The 28,000-nt window shown below is 42.0% G+C and overlaps 2 protein-coding genes and 1 long non-coding RNA gene across 8 annotated transcripts; 1 reads left to right on the top strand and 2 right to left on the bottom strand.

Annotated features, from left to right (window-relative positions):
- Positions 1-1,211: 1,211 nt before the first annotated feature.
- Positions 1,212-5,698, bottom strand: LOC311062755. Of its 2 annotated transcripts, XR_014602535.1 has the most exons (5): positions 5,604-5,698; positions 3,691-3,749; positions 3,391-3,448; positions 2,158-2,216; positions 1,212-1,835 (listed from the first exon to the last, which is right to left on the bottom strand). It is a non-coding gene; the product is annotated as an uncharacterized lncRNA (long non-coding RNA). The 2 variants fall into 2 exon arrangements; XR_014602536.1 differs by having other exon boundaries at positions 1,212-2,240.
- Positions 5,699-6,715: 1,017 nt separating this feature from the next.
- LOC311063358 (uncharacterized protein) lies at positions 6,716-10,762 on the top strand. Of its 2 annotated transcripts, XM_084082763.1 has the most exons (3): positions 6,716-7,078; positions 7,154-7,536; positions 8,467-10,762. In XM_084082763.1, exons 1-3 carry the CDS (start codon positions 6,742-6,744, stop codon positions 9,109-9,111), a joined length of 1,365 nt encoding a protein of 454 aa, XP_083938889.1. In that variant the 5' UTR covers positions 6,716-6,741; the 3' UTR covers positions 9,112-10,762. The 2 variants fall into 2 exon arrangements, with proteins under 2 accessions (XP_083938889.1, XP_083938888.1); XM_084082762.1 differs by having other exon boundaries at positions 6,716-7,536.
- Positions 10,763-11,936: 1,174 nt separating this feature from the next.
- Positions 11,937-27,983, bottom strand: angel2 (angel homolog 2). 4 transcript variants are annotated; one of them, XM_084082716.1, is made up of 8 exons: positions 27,812-27,983; positions 23,781-25,197; positions 21,357-21,426; positions 19,988-20,433; positions 18,666-18,858; positions 17,674-17,740; positions 16,688-16,824; positions 11,937-13,470 (listed from the first exon to the last, which is right to left on the bottom strand). In XM_084082716.1, exons 1-8 carry the CDS (start codon positions 27,871-27,873, stop codon positions 13,310-13,312), a joined length of 2,553 nt encoding a protein of 850 aa, XP_083938842.1. In that variant the 5' UTR covers positions 27,874-27,983; the 3' UTR covers positions 11,937-13,309. The 4 variants fall into 4 exon arrangements, 3 of the variants coding, with proteins under 3 accessions (XP_083938842.1, XP_083938840.1, XP_083938841.1); XM_084082714.1 differs by having other exon boundaries at positions 11,937-13,491; XM_084082715.1 differs by lacking the exon at positions 27,812-27,983 and adding an exon at positions 26,791-26,928 and having other exon boundaries at positions 11,937-13,491.
- Positions 27,984-28,000: the final 17 nt, after the last annotated feature.

Here is a 28,000-nt window from a genome sequence, read left to right on the forward strand (position 1 = left end):
TGGAGATTTAGATTAAAAGATATAGTAAACAATTCCGTTTCCGAGGTCGCTGGATTTGACCCGGGGCGAGTGTGTTTTGGGTCGTTCTTGTATTCCCTTTAAAACATACTGTATTGTGTTTATTTGGTCTAGGCCCTGCTAGCAGCAGCAAACCTGCTGGGGGTCACGTCTGTTGTAGAAGCTTGCTGTCAATACATGGAGGGTCAGCAGCTGGATGACAAGAACTGTGTTCGCTCTGCGGTGTGTCAGAGCAACGTGAACATTTTAATGAATCATCGGTTTATTTCTTTAGGCCAGTAGTTCTCAAACTTTTTCCAAGTCAAGGAGTCAAGTCTAGGATCCCCAAATTGGCCGCGGACCCCCATCTGAAAAGGTTTTGTGCCAGCCCTAAATTTCGGCCAGAAGAGAAATTTTCCAGAAGTTTTTAAAAAGAAAAGCATGTACAAGCTCGTAGCACGGCACAAAGTGACACACTGTGTGAGCAAAATTAGCAGATCTAGAAGCTCACAACGAGCTTGTAGATCAGCTATTTGTTATTTCTACGCGACGCTGTTGTATATTTTTCCAGATAGAGAATAATGTCCAAGCCAGTCCTTGTTGCAGAGTCCGACCCTGCCTAAATGCACACAACAGTGAAAATGAGACGGAACACCAGAACGAAAGAAGGTCCTCACTTTTATATACAGGGCATTTTTAAGAGTGTTGGAACAAAGCTGTGGTCAAGAGATCTCATGGTTGTCCTGTCAGAGATGGAATGTCCAACATGGACACACAAAGACACAAAAGGAGAGCTTCCACTAAAGGAGAGCTCCTCCCAGCATAAATTACATCCTTGTGTCGCAGTGTCCCACACTAAACACAAATAATACTACTAATATATAAACGCGTCACAAATATATTATAAGCACACAAATACACCACAACACCGTTGTATGACAAAGTATAGGTGATAATACGAAACTTCTGTGGTCATGGTTCTGAGAACAAATAGACTGGAGTCAGAAATCATTCTTAGCTTGTTTTATTAAAACAGGCCGGCACAGGTTAGCAAAACATTTTATACAACACTGGGCAGAGAGGTCTAACCCATTGAGACTGGGAACGCATCTGTCATTTTAGGTTTCTTTGGCTATTCAAAAATAGCAGATCTACAAGCTCAAAGCACGGCAGTGCCGTACGAGCTTGTAGATCTGCTATTTTTGAAGAATGTGTGCAAATCTTTGAATATATATCTATATTTTTTAAAGCGCACATTTTTTACTCAAATCTTTGCTTCTGGGGGGTCCCTGGAACAACATATTTTGAGATGGGGGTCCGCGGCCAAATACATTTTAGACGACCCCCAATTATTTTGGAGGTCCTTGACATGAAAAAGGTTTGAGGAACACTGATATTATAGCAACATAATTTTTTTTTTTTTTGAATAGCCCAAAGAAATCTAAAAATGACACAGATGCGTTACCGGTTTGAATGGGTTAAATCCGTTTCACTACTGCCAGTCGGCAACCCAAACTCATCCCTCCTATTACCATGATCTTTTAAAAAACATATATGGTTTGCAACCAAACATACTAAGAGTTAACAAAACATACTAACAATAGGTCTTGATCAGACTAATTGATTTAGTCGATTATAAATAATAATTATAATCTTTTTGCATCAATTTGTTGGATCTTTAAAAAATAATAAAAAATGTGCTTCTCAATTATTCGAACAAGTAATCAGTAGACTAATAACTAAGAAAATAATCTATAGTTTCAACACTAACTCCACATACCAGCTTGGCTCCGTTCTTGTGTCCCAGAGGAAGAGGACCCTGGTTTTGCACGTGCAGCCTGTGGACAAACGATTCAGCTTATTATTATCATAAAAAGGCCAATGAAAACACAGGATACATTTAACAATGCAGGACTGGTCTAGCCTGGGAAACCGCTCCCTCCGGAAAATCTCATTTGTATTTGAGATTTCCGGAGGCAGGGGTTTACCAGGCTAGGCGCGGTCTATCTCAGAGTCCCAATTATCATCACTTTGGAAGTCGTCTCGGCTGGAAGCTCAGTAACTGGACTGTGGGCTTTGTTTCTTCACACATAGACATGTAGCCCTGCATCATTGGCCCTTCATATGAAAAGCCCAGACACAACAAATTAAAATACTTACACTCATAAGTGGCTCCTCTGTCATTGTGCCCAAGTGTTTAGTCTTCTGTGCATCATTACCTGCAAGGATAAACAGGCATTTTGCTGTGTGAAGATGGCAATAATAAAACCAAACATTAGCCACACAAGTCTCTTTGTCTGAGATAAGACAGGCATCATGCATTGTGGTGGCATTCAGTTCAAATCAGTTGATAAATGTCCGTACTTTCTCCTTCTCAGCATCCTTTATCCTCTTTGGTGGCTCATTTCCCCTCCTATTGTCTCTCTTATCTGACCAATCCCGTTTACATTAGTCCATTTACATTAGTCCATTTCAGCCTATAGCGTCTTACAGAGTGCCATAGTATTGTAAAATGTAGTATTGTAAGACAGGCATCATGCATTGTGGTGGCATTCAGTTGATAAATCTCTGTACTTTCTTCTTCTCAGCATCCATTATCCTCTTTGGTGGCCCATTCCCCCTCATATTTTCTGATCAATCCTCTTCACATTAGTCCATTTCAGCCTATAGCGTCTTACAGAGTTTTGAATAATCATCAGAATGATTAGCATGTTGAAATATTTTCCTACATTTTCAAACATAAAAAGAAAAAAAGGAAATTGCAGTATCTACAAGGTAGATAGGCTATTTCCACTAATCATGTTTTTACTGTTTTAAAAAGAAAGTATTAAAAAGGTAGGGTAAGTGATATTTTTGGTTGAAGCAAAAGGTTTTTTGTTAAAGGTTAAAGCTCTATATTGTGATAGTAATCACTGCTACAGTATAGAGTGTTTGTTCAGTAACAGGAGTCTCCCTGTCTCTCCAGCTCTTTAATAAACACAAAATACATCTTCAGGTAGGTGACAAACTTTCAGCCAATCAGGAAAGAGTACCCATTTATTAGCTTTCCCGTTCCAATTTTGCCTGCTCATTTCTTAGTGTCATCACTTCCAATTTCACTTGTTTAATCTTTATCCTGACTGAGTTCTCTATCCTGATTGGAAAAAATGTATATCCCAACCAGAAAATACATGTTATGTTTAATAAAGTGCTGGAGAGACATGGAGACTCCTATAACTGAACAAACGCTCTATAACAATGAGTACTATCAGAATATAGAGCTATTTAACACTTATTTTAACCAAAGAAAATCACTTACCCTTCCTTTAAGTTATTAAGTGATGCAAGTTATTTGTCATAATATTTGCCCTGTTAATCGAACAAGTAATCATCAATAGTTTCAACCCTACTAACCTGATTCTCACCAACTCCTAGTAGACCACATCAGTGACCCTGGTTTTGCGCGTGCAGCCTGTGGACAAGCGATCCAACTTATTATTATCATAAAAAGGGCAACGAAAACACAGGATAAACATAACAATGCAGGACTGGTCTATCTCAGAGTGTCATTTATCATCACATTAGAAGTCATCTCGGCTGCAAGCTCAGTAGCTGAACTGTGGACTTATGTTGTCTTCACACATAGACACGTATAGCCCTGCATCATTGGCCCTTCATATGAAAAGCCCAGAGACAACAAATTAAAATACTTACACTCATAAGTGGCTCCTCTGTCATTGTGCCCAAGTATTTAGTCTTCTGTGCATCATTACCTGCAAGGATAAACAGGCATTTTGCTGTGTGAAGATGGCAATAATAAAACCAAACATTAGCCACACAAGTCTCTTCGTCTGAGATAAGACAGGCATCATGCATTGTGGTGGCATTCAGTTCGAATCAATTGATAAATGTCCGTACTTTCTCCTTCTCAGCATCCTTTATCCTCTTTGGTGGCTCATTTCCCCTCCTATTGTCTCTTATCTGACCAATCCTGTTTACATTAGTCCATTTCAGCCTATAGCGTCTTACAGAGTGCCATAGTATTGTCATTTCATAAAGAATTTTGCAAGCTGTTTAGCTGTTTTTTTGGCATCCCAAGCCTCTTACAACCAACCTATGTATACATGTCTAGGCTCCCAAAGATAAGCACAAGTAGATTGCACCTGAATCACTCCAGGAATGCAGGAGTGTTCCATTTCCCTTCAGGCCCTGCTGCAGCAAGCTGCTTGTCAGTACTTGTACTGTTCTCATATAATAGCCACCATCACATCAGTACAATTAATTTAACATGGAGTTGCAGCTGGTATAAAATCAATGATGACAATATCTGTGCAACATAAAGCCAGATTCTTTAGCTTGAAGCTACTTTTAGTAGTTGACTGTTGTCATTTCAAAACATCTTGATGCATCACATAGGGAATAATAATTGAAAAGATTAGCATATTCAAACAATAACTTCACTAAATGCACACATGTGCAATAGAAATCACAGATCATTTAAGCAGCACCCAAATAAACTGAAATATAAAAAGAGTATCGATACAAAGATATCATCAATGGAAATATCTATTCATCACCTCCAGCATCATGTAATGAAATAAAACTAAATTAGCTGTTCATAAGACTTTACAAAACCCTTGTTTACTACATTTACTTGAGTAAAAAGTATTGCTATCAAAATATACTTAAAGTACCAAAAGTAGAAAGTGACACTCATTATGCAGAATGTCCCAAAATGAAAATAGCAGATCTACACGACGCATTGTGAGCTTGTGGATCAGCTATTTTCAAATTTTTCCAAAGTTGAAATAGGAATAAGTATTGTGCTTTCCACCACTGCGTATCAGGTATGCTAATACTAGAACACCACACCACACCACAGCCAAACAAAATAAAATAAAAACACTACACCGCCATACAAAATAAAATAAAAAACACTACACATCCATACAAAATAAAATAAAAACAATACACAGCCATACAAAATAAAATAAAAACCCTACACAGCCATACAAAATAAAATAAACACAGCCATCTCCAAGAGAGATGACGCACTACGACAGGCTCTGTGCACAGCAGCCATATTGTGAAGAACTTCACAGGCCAGTGATACTAATGAAGGCTCTGTTCCATTCTGGTCAAACAGAGTCAGGGTGCTGATAATGTGCATGTTGGCTCACTGGAAACACTGCTACACCAGTGGGACTAAAATTGGGGTCCAGGGACCCTCATGGTTCCTTGAGGGGGTTCCAAATGGCCCCTTACGGGTGTGTAACTCTGAGAGTGTACAAATGGAACCAAAGGGTCCATTTGCGGGTCCATTTGGTTCCATTTGTACACTCTCAGAGTTATGGGGCTAGTGGAAATTAAAAATCTGACAACCACTGTGCTACACTAAATGGAACAGAGCCTTCATTAGTATCATTGGTAACACCTGTGAAGGAAGTGATAATATGGCTGCTGTGCATAGAGCCTACCCGCTACCCGGACTTTTTTTTCCTCCTTTTCTACCGTTTCTTTAACTCGAATACTCGATACTAAACACTCACATTCGTCATTAAAAGCCATCACAGTCGCTCATACATCAACATTAAACCTTAGGAGATATTAATTAATATTGTTCTTACGGTGCAGTTATCTGAAAAAACAGAGAAAACAGTCACAGGAATGAAGACACGAACACGAAGCCGCTTGTTAGTTTGCATCCCGTTTTCCTTTGTGACTGAGGGTGGGGTAGGAAGGAAGGAAGGGACTGGGTGCCAGATTTGGAAAAATAAGCAACCAGGTCTTGGAAAATAAGCCCAAAAGAAGCGACTATAATACGCCACACGACGAGCACTTTAATAAATATATAATTATAATAATATACATACATATATAATAATCATAATGTATATACATCGGCTATTTGAAAATAGATGATCTTTTTTTGTGCAAGATGGTGCAATATTGAAACATTTCAAACACAGATCTTGTATAAAGGGACAGTAAGATCAGATGACGCACCGTTACTTGACCCTGTGAAAACTCCGGTACTAGTAGTAGTATCCTATTGGTCCAGATTTTTTTGATAGCTTGAACTGGAAAGTTATTTGGAATCTTCCATATAAATATCTTCTTACCAATAAAGTGAGGGAGGTATTATCCTGATTGATTGATTGATTGATGTACTTTATTTAGTAAGACAGGGGTCTTCAACGTTTTCAGCCCAAGGACCCCCTAGCTGAGAGAAAGATGAAGCAGGGACCCCCATATTGTATAAAATTGTGTTTCAGATTTAAAAAAAAATGTGTACTAGGTCTGCTCTTTTTTCCCCTCTACACCATACCTCTTAGCCAAATAGCAGATCTACAAGGTCACACGTTGTGAGCTTGTAGATCGGCTATTTTTGGCTAAAGTTCTCCTCAGAAAAGGGATGCTAGGGGTTCAAGTGGTTAAGGAAAAAAAAAATCATATCACACACAAAGATTTGGCGGACCCCCTGTAGTAACTCTGAGGACCCCCTAGGGGTCCCGGACCCCCTGTTGAAGACCCCTGCTTCAAGGCGCATCAACATTCCAGAGGGACACTCTGGATCCCAGGCAACCCCCATCACGCTGGGCGGGAGTAGTAGCGTTTGACAGACAACCCCTTCAGCCAATCAGCGCAACAAAACAAGTGACGTCATCTCAACGCGCCGCCGTTGAATTTCCACAGCGCTTCCACCAGCCACACTAACTAACAGTAACCACAACGAGCGAACTATCCGTACCATTATTCGTTATAATGGCTGAATCCGCTGTAAACGATTTTTGCCGTCTCTGCAAAGTGCACCTTCGGAAAGGCGATCGTCTGCAGCACACCAAGAAGATCTACGAGCGCGAAGCACCTGACAATAAAAGCGTATTTCAACGCCTGGCGTCCGTCGGTCTCCTGCTGCTGCCGCAGCAAGACAAATCGTTTCGTACCTGCAACAAGTGCTACAGAATGGTCAAAGTGATAGAGGAGTCGTTATTAACACTCAGGAGGTGGAAACTTGCCGAAGGAACTGGTCCCGCCGCCGCAAAACCCAGAGAAGAAGAAACTGGTCCCGCCTCCATACAAATTAAATTAGAAGAAACTGGTCCCGCCGCCATACAAATCAAAGAAGAAACTGGCCCAGCCGCCATACAAATCGAAGAAGAAGAAACTGGTCCAGCCGCCAAAAAACCCAAAGAAGAAGAAACTGGTCCCGCCTCCATACAAATCAAAGAAGAAACTGGTCCAGCCGCCATAAAAATCGAAGAAGAAGAAACTGGTCCAGCCGCCAAAAAACCCAAAGAAGAAGAAACTGCCATAAAAATCAAAGAAGAAACTGTTCCCGAACCGGCCGCTAGTGGCCAACCCACAACTACAACACCAACACCTCCCCAAACAGAGAAACGGAGTAGAGAGTCGCCCTCTAAAACCCCACAGACAGTGAAAAGACCATGGCAACATGATCCCCCAATAACACTCCAAACCCCATGGACATTCCAAACCCATGGGACCCTCCAAACCCCTGTTACCCCTGGGACAGTCCCAAGAGAAAGTAAGACTACGGTAAGAAGTTCTTAACGATGTACTAACGCAGTGGTTCCAAACTTTTTAGCTCAAGACCCCAAGAGAGAAATGAGATGTTTTACCCGGGCCGTGACCCAACATAGTGAAAATAGCAGATCCACAAGCTCACAACGCGTCGCGAAGTTGCAAGCTTGTGGATCTGCTATTTTCAATACTTCTTAAACTTTTGGGGTATTTATTTATGGAAATTATTTGATATTTTCATTTTATTCAGGAAATACTTTTTGAAAAATGTTGAAATCTCGGAGCACAGGTCTCCGCCAGGTCAGAAATCGGCCTCATGGTGGCGCTATAACAGGCCCATGTGGAAAATTTGGGGCAGAGGTTCGGAATTGGCATCCAGGGAGTGTGTGTGCAAAGTTTCGTTGCGATCAGGCCAACGGTGCCGGAGATTGGCTGTTCACAGATAGAAGGACGGACGGACAAGGTGCAAAACATACTCTCTCGCCATGCCTTTCAGCCTGGCGGAGACAATACAATATATATATATTATTCTGTATGTAGGAAACGAAAAAAAAGTACATTTACTTCTTGGCTAATTCTGTGGCTAAATCGAAATCACATATTAATAACGGCACAGATATTCTGTCAGTCAAACAGGTTATCAATGAGAGAAGGTTTTCGCTTAGATCAAGCATTTTGCTGCTTTTTTCCCGTTTTAATTTACGATTGATTAAGTTTGTATGTGGCCATTCCACATTCTCTTTGCTCTGAAATGCTCTGCATACCACTTTGTGTTCAAAATATGGTGTTTTGTTGGATTGTTTTTGTAAAGATTGTTAATGTAAAGCTCAAACCCCTATTATGATCACCTGTTTATTGATAGCAGAAACTATAGCCTATATAAACGTATTATTATTCAGTCAACAATACTGTAAATATTAATTCACTCTCTGTTTAATCTTTCAGGTAAAGATTCAATACCGTGTTGCTAAATCAACCACTCTGAAATGCCCCACATCTGCAGCAGGGATCGTGGAGAACATTGCAAAGGGAAAATGGTCAAGGGCTGCTAACCTCATCATGAAACATGATATGCTGCTGAACGAAATCAAAGAATCCGTGCTCATTCTCCTAGACGACGAATGCAAGAGCCTTTGCCACCCTAAACAAGATTTCATGCTCTTTCGTTGTTCTCCCGACGACTTGACGGCCTTCTCGTTTGCCAAGATGGAGTCGGATCTCCAGCGTCTGGCTCCATTTCTGTTCTCGCTGTTGTCCACCACCACAAACCACTCTCCGCTTCAAACCTGTGCTGCCGCAGCTATACTCTTGAGAGGAAGACATGACAAACTCCCGTCTGCGTTTGCGTATTACATAAACAGCGTTCTGCATCATGGTGGCGCAAAAAAGGCTGTGTTTGAAAGACTCTGCAAGTTCGGGATTTCAACCAACCATAACACGGCAGTCAGGAAGCAACGTTCGCTGGCCGACGTTCATGTGGTGATGCAGTTCAGCAGCTCAGGCTTTGGACTTTTTATAGAGGGGGACGATTCCGAATTGCAGCCACCTGTAAGTGCTCTTTTGGAGCACTTGCAGGTTGAAGGAGAGTAAGGATTCACATGTTGTTATGACTGTTGGTAGGGCATTCCACATTGTTGTGGCGTAGCAGTAGAACTTTTGTGCCAGGGACCCTCAGAAGAGAATATTTGTGCTATAAAAAGAAATTGCGCTCTGTTACCTCACTTCCCTGAAGAGCCCAATACTAATCCTATCGATCACTTCCTTTCTTTTAACCCGATGGCCAAGGGCGCTATATCAATATCATATGACAGCATTTCCAATTTGAGATCTGCGCCCTTGGATAAGATAAAGGCTGAGAACATGATGTGGGGCTTACGCTGTCTGCTGAAAAGTGGGACTCCATTTTCTCCTCCATACATAAGGGCCTCACATAAGCAAGGAATTGCTTATTCCGAGTAGTAGTAGTAGTAGTAGTTCACACAGAGCTGTCTAAAAATCTTTTCGAGTATATACCCTGACATAACCCCTACCTGCGACAAGGTCAAGAATGACGCTGCAACCCTCATTCATAGGCCTGTCACAATTATTACATAATCCTCTAATTGCAATTATCTTTCCATAATCGTCATCATCGTTTCCATGTGGAAACTTTTTCATACATTTTCAAATATTAAAAAGAAGCAGAAATAGCAGATCTACATGCTTACAACGCATCACTTCGTGGCGCGTAGATCAGCTATTTCTTCAATTAAAGTTTTGGGGGAAAATATAAAATTATTAAATATGTCAATAATTTTGTTGTATATTTCAGTTATTTGTCAAATCTGCGCCATTCATAATGTTCCAATGTTCAATGCCAAAAACACAATTAAATTGTTAATCGGAATTATTTGTGTGACAATTAATCCTCAACTTAAATTTGTAATCGTGACAGCCCTACTCATTCATCAATACTGGATGTGTCCGCAATTACCGACATTTTGGGAAAATAATATTTTACAGCAAAATCGAAACCCAGACCCCCTAATCGCGCTGCTCGGCACTGCTGGAGGGGAAGATCTTCCTTTGACGCGTACAGAGTGTGTTGTATGGTTGACTTTGCCTTATTACTCGCTAGACGTGTTGTTCTGCACAAGCTCATAGTGCAGCACATATGAGCTTGTAGATCTGCTATTCTTTAATAGCCAAATAAATCTCAAAATGACACAGATGTGTTCCCTGTCTAAAAGGGTTAAACTGGCACCTGATTCGGATGCTATCAATGCATTGAATGGGACATTATCACCTTTTATTAGACCATTGAATGGGCGAAGTAGGCGACCTACTTACCTACCCGCGATTTATCAGACCATTCATTGGGTGTTATCAAGACATACTGACCTACCAACGGAGATGATGACAAATAGTTCAGTTTCGGTTTTGGTTTTGGACCATGACGGAGGCGTGCAGTCTCAGGCGAGCTGGTGCGACGCTCGCCTGATCCTACTCAGCGCCGTTCGGAGTTATGTACCGATAGGCACAGAATCGTAAATATTGTTGTGGGGACTGCTCCGCCTCCAAAGTTGGTCAGTAGCAACTGATTACGCCCAATGAATGGTCTGACAAATCGCGGGTAGGTCCGTGTATCGCCTACTCGTCACCTACTCGCCCATTCAATGGTCTGATAAAACGTGATAATCTCCCATTCAATGCATTGATAGCATTCGAAGCCGGTGAAACTGGAGATGTTGTGCTCTGGTACCTGGGGTCCGTTTACCACAACTACATAGTGTGGTTTACTTTTGCTTTGACTGCAACACCAAACTACAACAAACCTAAAACATCTTTTATTTTATCTTCTCTGATTATTTTCCCCCCCCCCCCCCCCCCCCCCCCCCCCCCTTTATTTTCTATTTTAATTTTGAGATTGTGCCATACAAATGTCCTGGGGATCGTGGGTGGGATAGGGTAGGGGAATTTGGTATATATATATTTTTTCTCTCTCTCCTTTTTGTACATCTTTGTGATATCTTAAGATGCTATGTATACTCGCCCCTGGGCTTTTGTCTAAAAACTGAATAAAAAGATTTTGAAATGAAAGAAATGCAAATTTATGCAACATTTTCCAATACTTTCAAGATTTAAAAAACAAATATTCCGAAATAGCAGATCAAACATTCAGATAATCGAGCAGCGTTGGCAGTGAAAGCAGACGACTCTGTCCACAAACTTACATTCTGTTTTCCTTAGTTATCTTTCTTTTTTTGCATTTGAAATCCATAGTGTAGCAAGGAATCACACCGGTTTGTTAATAAACGTGTCGCAGACTATGATGCAAATTTTAGTTGACAGGAATGTCGAAACTTCTTATTTATTTTACACATTTTTTACAATATTGGAGCATGTAAGAATGTACGTTTCATATTTGGCCTACTACAGCAACGATAAATTAAAAATAAACATTGTTAATTTCCACATGTTTTGTAAAGCTACAGGGAGCCACTAGGGAGGGACTTTAGAGTCTCATGTCCAGAGCCGCGGGTTGCAGACCCCCGACCTAGACTGAGCTGGTCTGGCGACATCCCTCCCTAGTCGTCAGTTTACCAAAAAAGGGTCTAATAACGGCATGGCTTCCCTGTGAATCTCTGACACCATATTGATGTAGTCAGCCTTGATCGAATATGGAGGAATGGCGGGACAGTTGATCTGAGATGATCTAATACCTGAGATTATGAATTCACAATAATGGGGGATTTACTTCTTTGGCCCAGTGGTTTGTGAGATCGCAGCGGATATACACAGACACGAACACAGACCCTCTTCTAGGCGGCTCGCCCAATACAGGAGCCACGCTATTTAAAAACCCAAAAGAAGAAAACAGCCTGTTAATTCTGAACAAAAACACACTTAGCACACTTAACAACTTCCATCAACTCACAATTTTATTTAAAAAAAATAGATTGTGAAAAATCTTCCCTTCATATAAACACACCATGTGAGGAATCGGAAAAGAATACAGTGTAAACATCAGTTACTTGAAACTCAGAAATTCCAGATATTTTTTAAGAGCTTGATGATGAAAAATGAAATGCTGAGCCCTGCAATTTTCATCAAATATGCCGCAAGCTTTAACAATTTTAGCAACTATTTAGTTTGCTTGGTCTACCTTCTCAACGTGGGTTGGCACAGTTGTGAAGGACCTCTAAAATTGATACGTCGTAGACCGTGGACCCCCATTTGAAAAGGTTTCGTACCACGGACCCCCTTAAGAGAATATTATTGTTAGTTTAGATTTAGCACAGAATTCTACAGCTGAGATAAGTGGAGAGAAACCTATAATCTGAAGTCATTCTTATTACATTCTCTTGTTGGGCTAACTTCTAGCCCATTATGTAATAATGAAATTAAACCTTTCCCCATTTTGCTGGGGACCCCCTATAATCCCCTCAATGGGGGGGGATTAGATTAACAGAAAAAGTTATACCAGCAGGTGGCCGGTGGTCATTTACAGTGTCTTTACAATGTCTTGCGTATGTGTGTGTAAGAGAGGTATTGTGTATGTCTGACTGTGTGTGAGATGTGTACATTAGCACGCTGGTGTGAGTGGTACATTTATGTGTGAGGGCGAGGGTGTGTGTGTGTGTGTGCGTGAACACAGAGACCAGCCATTATTCAAACTTTGATATTTTTCAGAAATTCTCAAAAATAGCAGATGTACAAGCTGCTGCACAAAGTGACACGGCACAAAGTGACACGCTGTGAGCTTGTACATCTGCTATTTTTGAATAGCCAACGTATAAATGGATATAGTGGTTAAAGTGATTGTGATGCTGTATTTAACTACTTTTGCTGGGGACCCCCTGGAACCCCCACATGGACCCCTGGGGGTCTCCAGACCCCACTTTGAGAACCAATGCTCTACGCAGAATAGCAATGGTTACTTCCGGAAACTCATTGTTGAGCTCTATTCTCTCTTAACAACCCATTCTTGTATTGCCCTCGCCCGCCACCAAACAGTGGCGTTTTGAAGCACCCGGAAGTAAGAATAGGAACCAATATGGAACAAATATGAACCAATGGAATCGCTCCATGCGTCGTGACGCGTCGTGAGCATGCGCACAAAACTGGAGACGCACGCGCAGTAGCACTTAAGTGCATTCTCAGATTTGACCACCAGGCTTGGCCGCTTCAATGTTCTACCGTAGTTCTGGGGCTTAGGGGATATCCATAAATCATCACTTGTCACGGTCCTTTTTAAAAAGAATTAACCTGTTGATGACATCATGATGACGTCACTCTGCGGGGCCACTCAGTGGAGGCGGAAGCGAGCGAGGAGGGGCAGGTGGTCAGAGGAGTGATGCTGATTGGGCAGGCGGTTGACCGCTTCCAGCTCAGCCTCGCCCACCAATGAGAGCCTGCCCAGCAGCTCTAGGCCCCGCCCACCAGGAAGTGGAGCGTCAGGGCCGGGACCTTGTGGGGGGTGGGGGGGGGCTGTGGAGAGAGCAAGAGGAGAGAGACGGAAGAGAGGAAAGAAGAGAGGGAGTGAGTGAGTGAGAGAGAGAAGAACAGAAGGGGAGGTGGGGGAAAGGCAAAATACAAGACAAAAAGGGCGAGAGAATGAAAGGAAGGAAAGACAAAAGAGAAAAACAAAATGAGAGAGCAAGGAGAACGTTAATGTGAAGTAAAGAATCAAGTTACGTCTACAGATCATCAACATTTAGCATGAAAGATCTTTCTGCACGTGTGTGTGTGTGTGTGTGTGTGTGTGTGTGTGTGTGTGTGTGTGTGTGTGTGTGTGTGTGTGTGTGTGTGTGTGGAATTGCGAATAACTGATTTCTTTCAAAACTAGCCTGAGAAACCTCTATGGGTACATCCACACATGAGCGTATGCTGACGGCAAACGCTACGCTAGCCCCGTACACACCCATGTTAAGTTAAAAAACGGAAATACCGTCCCGAGTTGCTTCCGGAAAAGCACATCCGGGTTCCGCTCTGGTAGACGATCACCCGGAAGTGATAGGCACCAACCAATAGGAGAGATACTTCCTGTGTTCTCTCCAGTGGGTGTGTTTATCTCTTGTAGTTTCCTTACAGGGGAAATGCAAGGCAGACGTTCCAGCACAAACACAACAGTATAACACATGCACTCTATTTCAATACATGTAAACGTCCTTATTTATTTGTGGTGAATGGCCTGAATACTTTGCACTGTTTAGTTGATCCCTTATGAATAGCTTATGTGAGCACAATAAAGAATAGAAGATTAATACATTAAATTACTATCCAAAATACATTATAATGAGCATTATGAGGACCAGTTATATATAGATAAGATACAATATCATATTATAATGAGCATAATAAAGAATAGCAGAATAACAAATTAAATTAATATCCAAAATAAATGAGAAGTTTCTTTTTATTAATTCTACAGTTTCACGCACAAACGTGGGCTACAAAAAACGAAACATCTCTGTGCTTTATTGTCATAAATTCCACTCTTCTACCATATGAATCTGTCAATCATAATTATTAATGTAATTCACACGTATGTCTGTATTTGCTGGTTTGTTGATGTGGGCAACGAGTCTCCTTTTAGTTTGTTTAAATGTGTTTTCTTTACTGCTTGTCAGAATTAACTTAATTGTTAACTATGGTTTTCCCTTATGCCAGGGGTCTTCAACGTTTTCAGGCCAAGGACCCCCTAGCTGAGAGAGAGATGAAGCAGGGACCCCCTCTATATTGTATAAAATTGTGTTTAAGATAAGCTTGTAGATCGGCTATTTTTGGCTAAAGTTCTCATCAGAAAAGGGACGCTAGGGTTCAAGTGGTTAAAGTAAAAAAGAAAATAATTTCACACACAGATTTGACGGACCCCCTGTAGTAACTCTGAAGACCCCTAGGGGTAAAAAAAAAGAAATTACCTTACTTATATATTTTATGCTCCAATTGTAGCATAAAATATATAAGTAAGGTAAAATAAAACGTAAACATTTGAAAAGTGCTATATAAATAAAGTTATTATTTTATTATTATGTAGCCTACTTAAACCCTCTATTCTCACTAAAACGGACCTACTTTTCTTGGACGCTTTTTACCGTCAACACCAAATCTCTCTGCAAAAAATAGCAGATCTACAAGCTCACAACGCGTCGCTCTGCGAAGCTTGTAGATCGGCTATTTTTGGCTCATGTTCCCCCGATGCTGGGGTTCATGTGGTTACTATTCATAATAATGTAATGGTGTTTTAATTTTGTCAAGGCACCTTGACATAAAATATTAATATTATCCATTGATATGAAAACATTAGCTAATGTTTTCATATCACTTGATAATATTAATATTTTATATTGCACGTGCATAATGTTTTCATGATGAGTAGTGTTATTCCTATGTCCTCACTTGTACAAATAGGCTAGCACTAGTCCAAGAACTACACTTCCTGAAAGACGGCGCAGCCCACCAGCTGCTCAAAGCTCCGGAAGTTATCAAAGTAACGTCGGATCCGGAACAAGGCCTAGCGTAGCGTAGCGTAGCGTTTGCCGTCAGCATACGGTCATGTGTGGATGTACCCTATCAGGAGACCACAAGGGGAGGTAAATGCAATTTCCCATAGAAAGGACGTGTCATTCCCTGCTGACGTTTTTCCCTTTCCTCCTTTGTACATAGTGTTGCCATAAATCAGGGCCATTGAACACCCTTTACGTCTGTGTGTTGGTAAAAAAAAAAGATTGAACCAACGAAAAGCATTAAAAAAATCCTCACATTTTCGGCTAAACCAGCTAACTCCACCGGAGGTCCATTCAGCTGTTCTTATCAATGATGAACAAAACCTCCTTACTCCACTTTTTTTCATTTCCTGAAGAATGAACCTTTTGGAGTTAGCTGGTTCCTGCCGGACAGCAGAGATATAGAGTTTTGTATTTGTTGATGACATGCATTAGTGTGTTATTTTGTATGCTACTATGTTGATGAATTGAATACATAGGACCACAATGGAAATCAGTCCTCAGGACTTGTTTGTGTTATCATTTTAGCCTTAATGTCTGACTGTACCTTGTGCTGTTTACATTTCTTCAATCAATCGATCAATGTGTGTGTGCGTGTGTGTGTGTGTGTGTGTGTGTGTGTGTGTGTGTGTGTGTGTGTGTCAGTGTTGATTTTGTCGACTAATACTATGACGAAAAATGTTCGTCGACTACCTTTTTTCACTGACAAAAACAAAATAAAAACTAAGCTACGATGACTAAAACTAAGACTAAATATATTGTCAATTTAAACAAATAAAAATTAGACTAAAATGTTAGTGAGGGACTAGTGGAGAAGAGATCCAGTAAAACTAAAAGACAAGTCATTTTATGTTTGGTTGCGCTCGGGCGTTGCGCTCTGAAAATAGCAGATCTACAAGCTCACAACGCGTCGCGCTGCGACGCGTTGTGAGCTTGTAGATCAGCTATTTTCATCATGCAACCAAGTGTAAAATCAGCCATTACGACACCATCAAGGCACCGCCAAAATAAATTATAGTCGACTAAATCAACTGTAGTTTTAGTCGACTAAAATCTTATATTTATTCGACTAAAACTAGACAAAAACTAAAACATTCCAAATGACTAAAATATGACTAAATGAAATTTTATTAAAACACTGTGTGTGTGTGTGTGTGTGCGTGTGCGTGTGCGTGTACCTGGTGTATACATTATGTAGTCCACCGTCATGGCAGCCTGGGTGTGGCAGGTGGTCACTTCCAATTCCTTGTCACGCACATGTGTCATGTGTCGGTAGGACGACCGTAGCTTCACACTGTGATCTATTCGAGGAGGTCTGTGGAAACACAAACACGTTGGCTGAGTGTGTGTGTGACTGTGTGCGTGTGTGTGTGTCTGTGTGTGAACCGCGTGTCTGTTTTTCACACCAGTACATTTCTCAAACCACACTGCCATCGCTGCAGTGGTGTAAAGTAACAAAGTACATTTACTCAAGTACTGTACTTAAAAATGTGAACACTTTTTCCACCACTGCATCGCTGTGATTTTGACACCAAGGCAGACGCATTCCGATTCTTGGGGTCACGATTCGATTAAAAATCTATTTTTATTTAAAAACTGATTCCCAATCAAGTTTTATCTATTTTAATTCACAACAGTCATATTGTTTTCATCTGGACTTTAACAACCAAGTGTAGCCTAGTAGTTATTTCCAACGGCTCAACAAACAAAAAATGCCAGTCCAGAGTGGGTCGCTTGTAAAAATTCTTGTCTTTGATGGTATCTTGGATTAGGTGTAGTAATATTTGATGCAGAAACACAACATTGCCTTGATGCAAATAACATTAACGAGTGTCAACTGGACAGTGACACACACACCTCTGCTGTGCTGAACTGAAAGTTAAATTTTTTTTCCTAAAGCTCTTGAATATGACATGATGTTTACTGTGATTATGGTAAGCTTACATTGCAATATTGCATATCACACACACACCATAGAATAAATCCTGTAACTTTCACCAGCAAAAAATTATAATACAAAAATAAGTTGGTTCTCATTGGTTGTGCTGAGGCACACACCACACTGTGCATTTAATGCATGTTGGACTACAAGTTTAAATCTTTGTATTTTGGAAGGCTGAGAGAGAGAGAGGCAGTCACATAATAAATGTCAAAGACATGTTACCTGTTTATGTTTAAAGCGTTGGCAATTAAGTCCAATATAGTTAGATTTGAGATGGCTCCCTCTACACCTGAGTAGACAGACAGACAGACAGACAGACAGACAGACAGCAAGGTTAATAGGGACACAGTTGTCTTACTAAACTTTGAGAATTTGTTGAAGCTGCAGAACAGAAATGATATCAGAAAAAATAAACTAGCTCTGAAGAAAGTTGGACACAGCAGTAATCATACTTAAAGGAATAGTTCACCCCCCCCCAAAAAAATACTTATTTTCTATCAATTACACACCCCATGGAGCCTTGAATTCATGGAGATTTTTTAGTTTTTTACGCATTCCTGAGCCAATAATATCATCGGTCAATAGGAGACTCAGTAGGAGACACTTTCAGACTCCGCCGGTCATCAAATTATTGCCTTAGGAATGTGACAAAAACAAAAAGAAATCTCCATGAATTCAAGGCTTCATGGGGTGTGTAATCGATAGAAAACAACACTTTTTTTGGGGTGAACTACTCCTTTAACCTAAACTGAACTGAACTAAACCTTATCCCACCTGAGCCAAAACCAAACTACAACATATCTCAGAGTACAGTGGAAACTAACATAAACTAAATCAAATCAAACTTATCCAGTTCAACAGTAGCGTACCAGTCAGTGTTGAATATGTCGACTAAAACTATGACGAAAAATGTCTGTCCACTTTTTCCACTGACTAAAACTAAATAAAAACTAAGCTATGATGACTGAAACTATGACAACAAACAAATACAAAAATAGCTTGTAGATCTGCTATTTTCGGCATACAGCTAAGTGAAAATCTGGCATTTCGGTATCACAGACTTTTTTGATATTTTGTCAACTAAAACTAGACTAAAAGTGAAACATTTCAAGTGACTAAAATATGACTAATACAACTAAACAGAATTTTATTCAAAAGACTAAAACTAAATCAAAACTTGCTGTCAAAATCAACACTGGTACCAGTATTGTTACCAGGTGCAGTGGAAGTGGTGCCGGGCAGATTTTGCTGGGTGGTGTCAGGCAGTTTTGGCTGGATGGTGTCGGACTGACGTTGCTGGGTAGCGTAACGCTTGTACTGACAGTGTGTGTTGATGCCCAAACTCTGGGGCCAAAGAGGAACCGTGAGGAGACGCTGTTGTCTGGGATTGATCTCCTGACCCGACACCTAATCAAGTGAAGAGATTGTTATTATCGGATATTGTTTTTATTTGTGGCGTGATCAGTGTTTAGGATTAGTGTTAAACTGTTTTATTTATTTATTGTTGCATTGCCCGTCCTTCAAAAAACGCTCTAAAATAGCACTTACTGCAATTCAGAACTGGCCCCTGTAAAGAAACTCAAGCCTATCACCGGAAATGCTTTCTTGGGTTCAAATCCTATAATATTTGTATTAACCCATTAAGACCTGGAACGCATCTGTGTCACTTTAGATTTCTTTGGCTATTCAAAAATAGCAGATATACAAGCTCATAGCGCGGCACTCGGTGCCGCGCTATGAGCTTGTAGATCTGCTATTTTTTTCAAATCTTGAAAAAAAAATGTTTAGATTTTTCATTTTTTTCAAAAAACTGTTTAGAAAAAAATATTAAGAATCGCCTCAGGTCTTAAAGGGTTAAACTGTACTTTCTGTGCTTTTTTTGCAAACTGTTAATAAAGTAATCAATCAATCAATCAATCAATCAATCATGTTGTTATCTTTCGTTTTTCTCAGACCAAGAAGCACAATGGAAATAAGTATTTATTGTGTTTTTTTATCCTTGACGTTTCTGTGAGAAGCATGTGTTTTTCTTTCAAATCAAAAAGATGACCACAATGGAAATAGGCCCTCCGGCTTTATTGGTGATTGCGTGTGTGTGACGCGTGCATGTGTGTTTGCAGGGACGTCACAGGCTCTCAGAAGGTGAGCTTGTAGATCTGCTATTTTTGAAGAATCGTGAAAGGTTTTACAAATCTTTGAATATATTTTTTTTCAAGCGAACATTGTAACTGCCAAATGTAAACGTATTTTGTATTTTCAAAAATTTGCGTTTTTTTTGGCGGATTTTGTTAGTTTTTTTCCGGTGTTTTGGTTACTTTATTTCGGTTTTAGGGTTAGGGTTAGGGTTAGGTTATTTAATTCTTATTTTTGCCTGATTTTACCGATTTATTATCACTATTTTTTTTTAAATACCAGTATATATTTTTTTTTTTCAAAAAGTGGGGGGTATGAAATCACGGATCTGTGAGAGTGACGCGTCGTACGCACAGTGAATGGCCGTGACGCCCCTGCATGTGTGTGTGTGTGTGTCCCTCACCGTGCCTATGGGCAGCCCCTGGTACTCCAGGAAGCCCATCGTCAGGAGGTTGTACAGCGGACTCCACGGGGTGGAGTTGAAATCCCCGCACATCACCACGGGATTGGTGGAGCCGTCCGGGAGGCCGGACAGCCGGCCGACCTCGGCCAATAGGACGGCGAGCTGGGCCAGCTTGACGTCGCCGCGGCGGGGGTTGTAGAGCAGGTGGGTGTTGGCCACGCAGATGAAGTCGGAGGGGTCCCGGATTTGGCTGCCGCCGCCGCCGCTGGCGTGGTTGGGCTGCAGCAGGACCACCAGGCCCACGTTGTCCCGGTCCAGGACGGGGATGCCGCGGCGGAGGTACTCCACGGGGTGGGCCGAGAGGAGGGACAGGCGGGACGCCTTGAAGACGACCGCGCAGCCGTCCGGCTTTCCGCCCGTACGCTTCTTGTACTCACACTGGTATCCTGCAGTGGAGGAGGGACATACACGTGGATTAAAGCAGGGGTCTTCAACAGGGGGTCCGGGACCCCTAGGGGGTCCTCAGAGTTACTACAGGGGGTCCGCCAAATCTTTGTGTGATATGATTTTTTACCTTAACCACTTGAACCCTAGCATCCCTTTTCTGAGGAGAACTTTAGGCAAAAAATAGCAGATCTACAAGCTCACAACGCCTCGCGCTGCGAGGCGTTGTGAGCTTGTAGATTGGCTATTTTTTTGGCAAAGAGTAATAGGTGTAGAGGGGAAAAAGAGCAGCAAACGTTTATCTGAAACACAATGTTACAATATAGAGGGGGTCCCTGCTTCATCTGTCTCTCAGCTAGGGGGTCCTTGGCCTGAAAAGGTTGAAGACCCCTGGATTAAAGCAAAAATAAAATCATACCACTGAAACATTTTCGATGACCAAGTCCTAATTAGGCCTGTCACAATTATTACATTATCGTATAATCACAATTATTTGAGATAATCGCAATTATTTTTGCATAATCCTCATAATCGTTTTCAAGCTTTTAATCATTTTAACCACTTTAACCTTTTATACTTTGGCTATTAAAAAATAGCAGATATACATGAGCTTGTAGATCTGCTATTGTTGAAAAAACGTGAAAATGTGTACAAGTCTTTGAATATACAGTATATATATTTTAAAGAGCACATTTGTAACTCAAATCTTTGCTTCTGGGGTGGTTTCAGTGCATCTACCCTGTAGTGGCAACATTCCAGCTTCCTGCCTAAACATGGTTTACAAAAGGACTCTGGCTCCACCTGCTGTTGACATTATATAGCTACAGCACATAAAGAGTGAACATGTAACACAGGGAAAGCTGTAACAGTTAAAGACAAGAGCTCGCACGCACACACGCACACACAAAAATGAGTGTGCACGTACCGATCTCCTGTAGAGCTGGTTTAATCTGCTCCTCATAATGGTCCTCTTGCACCTCCTGAAGACACAGAATCTAGACAGAGGAGAGAGAGAGAGTCCAAAGGGTTTCAGTTGGGGTTTGACTGCCTTGCTCAAAGACAGCACACATAAAGTAATATTATTAGAGTTGTTCCGATACCGATACCAATATCGGAAAAGCTGCCGATATACTGCCTAAAACGCTGCTATCGGTATCTGCGAGCATGCCAGTCTATGCCATCCCGATACCACGTCATTTATCACAATGCTATTTAATTTTAGAGTCATAATTTGAATGCCTCAGTTGATGTTGCACAACTGTTTTATACTCTTAAGGTCCTTGCACACTGGTGCGTTTTTCTCAGCCGAATTTCAGAGCACGTAAACAAAAAAATCGACTTCACGTTTGGACACTGCCGCAGAATATTTCGTCCGTATTATTATTTTTCGGACCAGGGTCGATTATTTGTGTTTTCCGCAGCTGTCTTTCGCCTTTTGAGCAGTGTTGTGTCCTTCCTGAGCCGAAAAAAAACATTGAAGACCCCTGGCCTATACTATCAGTGGAACAATGGACACTCATCTCGCCTGTATGTTTCATGTTTTTATGTTGCATGTTGCATACTGTATATTCCAATCACAGGCTGACTTCCACTAGATTTGTCCAAACATAGGAGCCTTATTCAACCCTGCCACCCCATCCTTTGGGGCACATTTTAAAAACTTTCAACACAATAGTAATAAAAACACTTTGTGTCATGAGCACATTCACACGGAACACAAACAATACGCCGGAAGAGACGTAATGTACCCTCGAAACAAGGTTACGAAGTCGTGAATAAAGGTATCTCCCTGTATGGATGATGCATCAACTACATGAATAGTTTGGATGCAAAATACACGCCGACACACTCCCAGACAGTGTGTAAAGACTGAAGCCCTACAACGCATCACAACAATACGTGTTGGGCTTGTAGATTGTCGCTATCTGTCTTACAACTAAGTATATTACAGGGCTTAAGTGGTTATGTTCTCTTTCATATCAAGCTCTATACAACTGTTTAACTGTAACAGAAGGACATTCTTTTTCATGGTTATTAGAAGTGACAAGAGGTGATATCACTGGGTGTAATTCAGACTTGCAGGACTATTATAGAGGCAGCTTTATAATATATAATATATTTAAGGTTTCAAGCGACAAGTGTGAAACAAAATGTCTTTTTTTTGTATGCTATATGATTAATTGTGTGTTTGGTGTATTTTGTATTATAGTTTTTTAACATTGTGTACTGTTTAGGTTTAGGAGGACTGGTCAGTACTGATGACACCCATTGACTGACCTACTTAAAAGGGATATTTCACTTTGAAACATGTTTGGACTAATTAAAAGGTCTACTCCCTACTAAGGGCTTTTGGGTTTCACCCCAGACAGTTTTTAAGCTGCTTGATTCAGTATTCAGATATTTGATATTCCTTTAATCAGACACACCCCCTGCCTATATAAACCTATTGTAACTTCAAACTCCATTTTAACCGTGTTAGATTAATTGAAAACACCGGTCCTTGGTTCTGGTGACCGATATTGTCCTTTTAATGCATGAGGGGCCGTATTTTTTCAATTACTTTTTTCATTAATTATTTTAAAATTAATGAAAAAAAAATGTTTTAAATTTAAAAACACGGCCCCTCACGTATTAGAACAGGGGTGGGCAACTTTGATGATGGAGAGGGCCACTATATTTACACACTCACTCCAGAGGGCCACATTGCATATACTGTCGGGCCATTCCATGTCACACAAAAATAGCAAAAATAGCCGATCTACAAGCTCAAAACTCGTCACAGTGCGACACATTTTGAGCTTGTAGATCTGACATTTTTGCTATTTTTGAATTGGAATCCTAAAAAGTAACAGTTTTATTTAATTTCAAATGCATTTAGTTATACTTATGTTAACTTTATGAACTTAAATACAAATAGATTGGACATAAAAAAGACAATAGAATTTTAATACTAGTCATTAAGCTACTAATATAGACTGAAGTAATTAAAGCGGGGCATGTTTGGAATCGTAACAGCTGAAATCAATAATATATCAGTATTCCCATATTAACCTGCGAGCTGCATTAAGTGAAGGTGGGGGCCGCATGTGACCCCCGGGCCGCCAGTTGCCCATGTATGTATTAGAAGGACATATTTTGTCACTCATTTCCTAATCCCTGTATGGTACAACCTGTTTACCCTTATTACTATCATTATTCATTCTTGAAGCTGTATCTCTTTTTCTGTATTTGTCCTGTGTTTCATCCTGCAGTACTGCTCTGACAAATGTCCCTGATAGGATCAATAAAAAGGTCAATCTACAGTGCCTTTATCGTGAGCTCAATGCTCACATGATAAAACTAAACTCACATCTGCATCATAATGGCGGATCTCAGCCAGCAGGTTAGGCAGCCTGTACTCCCAGGGCAGCACCATAGGGTGACAGTGTCTATAGAGGTAGACGTTGTCACGCAGCAGGTCCTGAGACAGAATGTTGTAGGAGAGCACCGAGAATTCAAACGGTGTGTCCCCTGGAGGTCGCTGGCTGGCAGGAAGCACTTCCCAGTTTCTCTGTAGCGCTAACGGGACTCTGAACCAGGGGTTGGGGTGGGTGTGAGTCGGTCCGGGCGCTTGAGGCGGGGGCTGCCGCCAGGGAACGCCCCCTCGCCCGTGTCCAGCCTGCACATTGGCCCCCCCGGCCTCCACCCCTTCAGCCCGGTCCTTGAACCAGGGGTTGTTGGTCTTGGGGGTGGCGGGGCCGGGCTCCGGTGGCGGCCCCCCGCGGGGCTTTTGCTCCGAGGAATGAGTCCTGGGCGCCGGAGGCTGCTGCGAGTCCCACAGCTGGCTCCAAGCGCTCTTCCCCGGGCGGGGCGCTCCGTCTAATTTGGCGTCTTTCGGGGGGAAACTTGCAGCTCCGCCTTTCTGCCCCGAGTGATGCCGTGAGTTTTTGTCACCGTCTCTAGTCCTGTCTCTGTCTTTATCCCTGTCTTTGTCTTTATCTCTGCACTCGTCTTTATCTCTGCACTCTCTTCTAGCGCTGTTTTTTCTTCTCCCCACTGTCTCCCAGTCCTGGTCCTGCTGGTCTCGACCGCCCTCCTCGTCCCTGCGTGGGGGGGCCGCTCGGGGGTGTTCGCCGGTCACACTCGGATCGGGCCGATGATGCTGGTGGCCCTTTTTCGGGCCTCCCTCCTCCTGGGCCGTGACGCCCGCTCTGCCCGCCGAATCTCCTCTGGGTCTGTGATGATGATGTCCTCCTTCTCTCTCCTCGTTCGCGGCGCCTCTCCTCTTTTCATCCTCCGTACTCTTCCTCCGCTTGTACGGCGGCTCTCGGCCTCGGTCGCCGCCGTCCATGAGGCCGGCGGAGGTGTGGAGGCCAGAGCGTGGGACGCAACCGGCGAGCGGGTTGACGGCGGACCACCAGGGAGGAGGAGGACCAGGGAGAACGCCACGGGTACGAGTGGCTGTGAAGACACCGGGGGGGGCAACGTTTTGATCTCGTGCTCTTAGCTGGGGGGGGTACGGGGGACACGTCCTAACAGGGTGGGAGCGGCGGGGGGCTCGGCGGGAGGGAGGGAGGGGAGGACGAGAGCCCTGCGCGGACCACCATGGGGGAGGATGGGGAGGAGCGACAGCAGGGGGCCGAGGAGGGACAGGGAGGTCGCGGCGGTGGTAGGAAGAGGAGGCGGTGCTCCTATAGCCAGCAGCTCTGATGAGGACGGGCTGGCTCTGGGGGAGGGGGAGGAAGGAGGAACCCACGGAGCTCAGCTGGCGCAGGAACATGGGTTGGCTGGAAGGGAGAGGAGAGCAGTGAAATGTTTTAACATACAGCAAAGGGTTCCCAAAGCTTTCAGGCAGCGACATCCCCCAAAATAATCATATTTTAACTGGGGACCCCCCCCCGCCCCACCCCACCGCACCCCACCCTACCCCGACAAGCACTTGGAATTGTAGAAGTTGAGGCATTACATTTAGTTTGCCTCGGTTCCACAGATAAACATTGTGAAAATAGCAAATCTACAAGCAATCTACAACGCCTCGCAGTTCGAGAGCTTGTAGATCAGCTATTTTCACAATGTCTGCCTCTTTCTAAGGTAATTTGGCCAATGTTTGACCATTTTTTTAATAGTAGTTTGTTGGTTACTTTTGACGTAGTAATGGTCTAATTAATAGTTTATTATCTTTCATTCTTTTTCATTTAATAGAGGTATTAAAAAGTCCTTAAAAAATTGTCACTTTAGAAATGTGAAGATACCCTGTACACACTAATACTGTATGTTACGTTTGTTTATAGCCTTGGATCAAGACGGTCATAAATAATGATAACAGTCTTGTATCGTGAAGTGTCACGGTCACCCCACTTCCAGTCATCCCAGCACTATCAAGACACGCCTGAAGTGAGCAGACAGGCAAATTGGATGAACGCTGCGAGAGATTCGAGCCAACAATGGATGACATAGACTAGAGGCAAAGGATCTGGTGCTGGAGAATACAAGACAAGTCCAGATAACCATTCAAGAGAAGGAGGGAGACAGAAACAATAAATACAAAATATATTGTACAATACAGTAGATAGGACCACAATGGAAACAAGTCCCCAGGACTTTTTTGTGTTTTCCTTTTAGCCTGAATGTCTGACTGCTGCCTTGTGCTGTTTACATTTCTGTCTAATAAAGTATTCAATCAATCAAGGCTAATTTGTTCAATGTTTAATAGTAATAAAACATTATTTGTGACCCCCAAAAATCATTTGAGGACCCCCAATTTTGGGGAACACTGCAGTACAGTATGGGGAGAAGAGTTGAAGTGATGATGAATGACTCCATAGCATTCTTCTCAAACTGGGGTCCGGGGACCCCCAGGGGTACTTGAGGGGGTTCCAGGGGGTCCCCAGCTAAATGATGGATAGGAACCTAATGGACCCTTGTGGATCTGTAACTCTGAGAGTGTACAAATGTAAACAAATGGACCCGTTTGTACACTCTCAAGAGTTAAGTTAACATAGATTTTACAATATAAATTGGGGTCCCAGAGATATAGAAATGCCATTAAATGGGGGTCCGTAGCCCTAATGCATGTCAAACTGGGGGTCCTTGAAATTAAAATGGTTGAGAATCACTGCTAGAGCCGTAAAAAAAAAAACTCTTATGGGGGTCCCTGGCTTATCTTTTCAAATGGGGGTCCGCGGGGCTAATAAGTGTCCATTTGGGGGTCCTTGACATGAAAAAGTTTGAGAACCACTGCTCTATAGCACATTCTGCTGGCTGAGCAACTTTGGGGAAAGGTTTGTTTACTACTAGTTAGCAAAGTTAGCTAACGGTAGCCTATAAAAGTGTTGTTTATGTCTCATTGTGTCAGTTAAAATTCCTACAGTTTTACTTACTTCCCACCAGTGTTGTAAGAGACATGTCTTATACTTCTCTGTTGGTACATAGCATGTTGATAATAACCATGACGACGCTTTGAATGGTTTAAATTCCACACGGTGAACCTAAATATTGTGCGTCGCCAAAATAACACGACACACTGACTGTTGACGCAGAACGTTACTGTGTGAGCGGCGCGATTGGCTGTTAGGGATTTGTAGTTTTATCGTGACGTAGATGGGACGGGATGATCCGAGGGAAAACTACGTTTCTGTGTGTGAGCGAAATAATGGTCCCTCTGGAAACGTAGCCCACGGTTGCTTATGTAATGTAACAAAAGCACCGAAAACAAAACCAAAAAATGTCACGTAACGTTTACCTTGTTATTAATGAATTATGACTGAATAATGAAGTAAATTAAAACGCCATCGCATTGTTTTGACTTGCTTCTCATCAAGAACCAACTTGACTAGGAAAAAGGTCATTGCCTTGGCTTCCACTAGCCATGGATCACACGACGGTCGTCTGTCACGACAGTCATGGATGAACTTCAACCTGGTGTTTGCGTTTTCTAAATGTACGGCCCGTACATCTACTTAAACGTTCAGATTTCAAATATCAAGTGCTGACCTCATGACCATGGATGTTAACAATTATGTACGGACCCTCAGAAGTGCCCGTATATTCCGTATTGTTCAATGAAAAGCCTTTTAATCTGATCGTTGGCCATTTTCACGATATGCTTTCCACTACGTGACCCTATCGGTTGGGAGGTGTATTGCACTGTGATACTTTATAACTCTATGACAAAATGGCCGCCGGTCGGATTAAAATGCTTTTTATTCCAACAATACAGAAGATACGGGTACTTCTGAGAGCCCGTACATAATTGTAACATCCATAGACATAGGGTAAGCACTTTATACTATAAATCAGAACGTTTATGTAGATGTACGGACCGTAAATGGAGAAAGTGCAAACAACAGGTTTAAGTTCATCCATGACGGTCGTGTGATCCATGGCCAGGCTTCCACTCACCATAAGAGCGATCCTCCGTCAGCACCACCGGGGCAGAAAAGCGTTTTTAAAGCCGAAAACATCCACGCTGAAACATTTCCCCCTATTCCATCAAGTTAGGGTTATTATTACTGTGATATAAGGTTAATTACTAATCAGTCTAACCCTTCTATAATCTACTATGTACCATCAGTGACTTGCAGAGCCTGC

This window comes from Gymnoscopelus microlampas (genome assembly GCF_963454915.1).
Source record: "Gymnoscopelus microlampas genome assembly, chromosome: 16".
In the NCBI taxonomy this organism is placed as follows: Eukaryota; Metazoa; Chordata; class Actinopteri; order Myctophiformes; family Myctophidae; genus Gymnoscopelus; species Gymnoscopelus microlampas.